We start from the raw sequence: 3,118 nt of genomic DNA on the forward strand, positions 1-3,118 counted from the left end.
GCGAAGGGTCACCGGGTGAACCCTTCATTTTGTCCAAAGGGATGTAAGGGACCCAACAAAAACGACTTTGTTTCCTCATAAAGCAACGAAAATACTTAAGGAATTAAATTGACCACCCTAAAAAGTTCATAGGGCATTTGTGTCATTTCCCCAAGTAATTTAATGCAATGTACTCTTCGTTGAATTTATAATTTGAAAATGATGTTTCGTGGTGAACTTTTGTTGCACGTTTTATTTTTTATTTTGATGTGGTTTAATATTTAAGTGTTTAATATTTTGTTATTGGTATGGGTTTTCAGAGACTATGGATTTAATTTTTCGGAAGATCAAGACCTAGAATGCAATTAAGAACTTTGTGTCAAGATCCTGGTTTTTGACATTTTGATATTTTATGTGCATATGTTATCCTTTACAATTGATTATTATTTCATGACTAAATTGATATACTAGGGTTTGCGGATTTCAGATGAAGAACAATCTAAGAACACTATGTTAGGGTCATTAATTCTGCTTTCATCTGTATAGTTTCTTTTACGATCATTACTAAGACATGCCAACTAATTAAGTTTATTAAAGTCGATGAAATAGAGACGTTATAATTTATGGTGTGTCCTTTTCCTGTAGTCACCAAAATTGTACAGTCTTGCTTGTTCTTTTGGGTCTATTATCTCGGGATGTTGGTGTACATGCATTTCTTCTCAATATCTTTCTAAAAGTGATACTAAGTCTAAAACTAAGAACAGTACATTTCCTTTTGAAGCAATTTGGAGGGAAACTAAACCCCCATGTTCGCGAAGAAAAGTCCCCTTCCAAATACTATTTTGAAATTCGCCTTTTTTGTTGTTTTGAACCACAAGTCCATTGAACTTAGTCAAAAGACATACTATTCCTATCTGCCTTTTGAAATTGTAGCATTTATGATTGTGACAACAAATCAAGAATCACGAGAAACACAAATTTACACAAGATTTAACCAAATGTATTGAGGCTACTCCAGGCCTCATTGTAATAAACAAGAAAATTATTAAAGTTTTTACATTTACTAGATACAGAAGGATGTATGATTTGAATGTGAACTGGGCTATACAGGCTGCAATGTCTCAAGTTCGACTGTTTCACTCTCCTTGACCTTATTTAAGAACTCTATACAGTTTTTCCATCTATATTCTTCTGATTTGCAGGGTGGGGTAGGGGATTATCAGATATAATTTACAAACATGGACAAGGGAACTAAGCATAACCCTCTTTTCCTCAAATCTGTGCTTCCATTGTTGTGTTCTTCGAATCCCCTTTCCATGCTTTGATCTTCAAAGGCACCTCTTTTTCCCTAAATTAGTTGACCACAAAATATATTCAAGAAATGGTTTGGTTTTCAGAAAAAGATGTTACAGTTGGTAGAAAATTACCAAAGAATTCTCTATGATATCGTCTACTTTTATTTGATTAAACCCCATGTGTTGACTCCCAACCTATTAATTAACAACATCCATATAAATCAATGAACATATGATTCCACACAAAGAATTCTTATAAATATGATAATTCATTTTATGATCTAACCTTAGGGCTATTGACAGGAGAACTAGCCGTGTCTTCTAAAGAATCATCATAAAGAATCTCTCTTGTTCTTCTACTGGTTTTCTTGAAAAGATTCAATTTCTTGGTGAATTTTGGGGCTACACCACTCATCGAATTATCGATAGTATTCCACTCAACATGTGAAGCAACATCAGATAGCACGGGTCCATCATGATCTTGTTGCTGTTGATGATGATGACGATGTTGATATTGATGTTGTTGTTGTTGATGATGATAATAATAATCATGATCAGTAACTGAATGATTATTTTGATGATCATGCTGTTGGGCAACCATAAAATCTTCAAAATAAGCAGTCCAACCACTTTCTTCGGTTGTTGCTGTGTCTGATTCATCCATAGATTTGTTCAAAGATGTATATGCATATGATGATTGATTTGATTCCATAGAGAGAGGGATGCAGATACAACGAACACAATATCAGTGAAGGGTTGTATATATAGATGAGAACAATAATATAATAATATATGAAGTTATGGTAGCCATTGTAGAATCTTGGTGTTGGTGTGGGGGCCAGGTAGTGGGGAAGTTAATCGAAGGAGTTGTTGCAATCAGAAAAATAAAAACTAGAGTAAATAACAAAAAATGTCCCTAATCTTTACCAAATAATGCAAGGTTGGTCCTAGTTTTAAAAATTTCTTAAACAACGTTTAGGCACTCTCTCAAACCCCCCTTTGTGCAAAGGACAATGGTGCATTTTGGTATTTTAATTGTTTCTGTCTCTATTCAACTCTAATTATTATCCATAATTGTTTGTTGAAACTTCCAATTTACACGTTCATCCTCTACAATTGAATATTGGAATACCATACACATCCTCTCTCCTCTTGTAAATTTTACACGCTTCTCCTGCCTCCATATATGTGATTACGTAGCAACCACAGCCTTTTACCAAATTTGTAGCAGTCTTTGATCATTGTGCGAATTAGGATATATATATATATATATATATATATATATATATATATATATATATATATATATATATATATATATATATATATATATATATATATATATATATATATATATATATATTGAAAACGGCGAATATTATGAAAAGGGATCAACAATTAGCAAGAAACTAAATCGCGACCAAATAAAACAGTACAAGAAAGAGAAACATAAAAAACAATTAAAATGTGATAAGACTTAGATGGCAAATGGCGAACAACTCCATTCAGCACAGCTACCGCAACCATGAGGACTCTTATGCTTGCACCAAGTATATAACAAAGAGATGATATTATCGGCTACTTTTGTTGGAGGTGCAAATTAGGAGATAGTCAACCAAAGCACAACTTATGTTTTATCAAAACATGAAAAATGAAACATAGAATTTAACTTTTTAAACAGAGCAAAGATAAAATATAGTTAGTGTTATGGTTTTTTCTTTTTATATATTTTTTTTATTTTTTTTTAAATAGTTTTTAGTTTTTTTTTTAATTGTTTGTAAACATATACTATCATGTATAAACTTAAATCATTTTTTTTAACATAACATGCGTTAAGTTTAAAG

General features: G+C 31.9%; 1 protein-coding gene across 1 annotated transcript; it reads right to left on the reverse strand.

Moving 5' to 3' along the window:
• Positions 1–968: 968 nt before the first annotated feature.
• LOC145132844 (vascular-related unknown protein 1-like) lies at positions 969–2,024 on the reverse strand. Its single transcript, XM_079067781.1, has 3 exons — positions 1,561–2,024; positions 1,407–1,469; positions 969–1,327 (listed from the first exon to the last, which is right to left on the reverse strand). The coding sequence occupies exons 1-3, from the start codon at positions 1,984–1,986 to the stop codon at positions 1,199–1,201; spliced, it is 618 nt and encodes a 205-aa protein (XP_078923907.1). The 5' UTR covers positions 1,987–2,024; the 3' UTR covers positions 969–1,198.
• Between the last annotated feature and the right edge of the window lie 1,094 nt (positions 2,025–3,118).

This window comes from Lactuca virosa, chromosome 8 (genome assembly GCF_052849685.1).
Source record: "Lactuca virosa cultivar CGN04683 chromosome 8, Lactuca_virosa_CGN04683_v6, whole genome shotgun sequence".
Lineage (NCBI taxonomy): Eukaryota > Viridiplantae > Streptophyta > Magnoliopsida > Asterales > Asteraceae > Lactuca > Lactuca virosa.

Bases quoted from the DNA above. Each gene is read 5' to 3' on its own strand.
- LOC145132844 (XM_079067781.1), bottom strand. From the start codon at position 1,986: ATGGAATCAAATCAATCATCATATGCATATACATCTTTGAACAAATCT. The intron at 1,470-1,560 runs GTTAGATCATAA...GTTAATTAATAG, and splicing joins CTCCTGTCAATAGCCCTAAG to GTTGGGAGTCAACACATGGG. The intron at 1,328-1,406 runs GTAATTTTCTAC...CAACTAATTTAG, and splicing joins ATATCATAGAGAATTCTTTG to GGAAAAAGAGGTGCCTTTGA.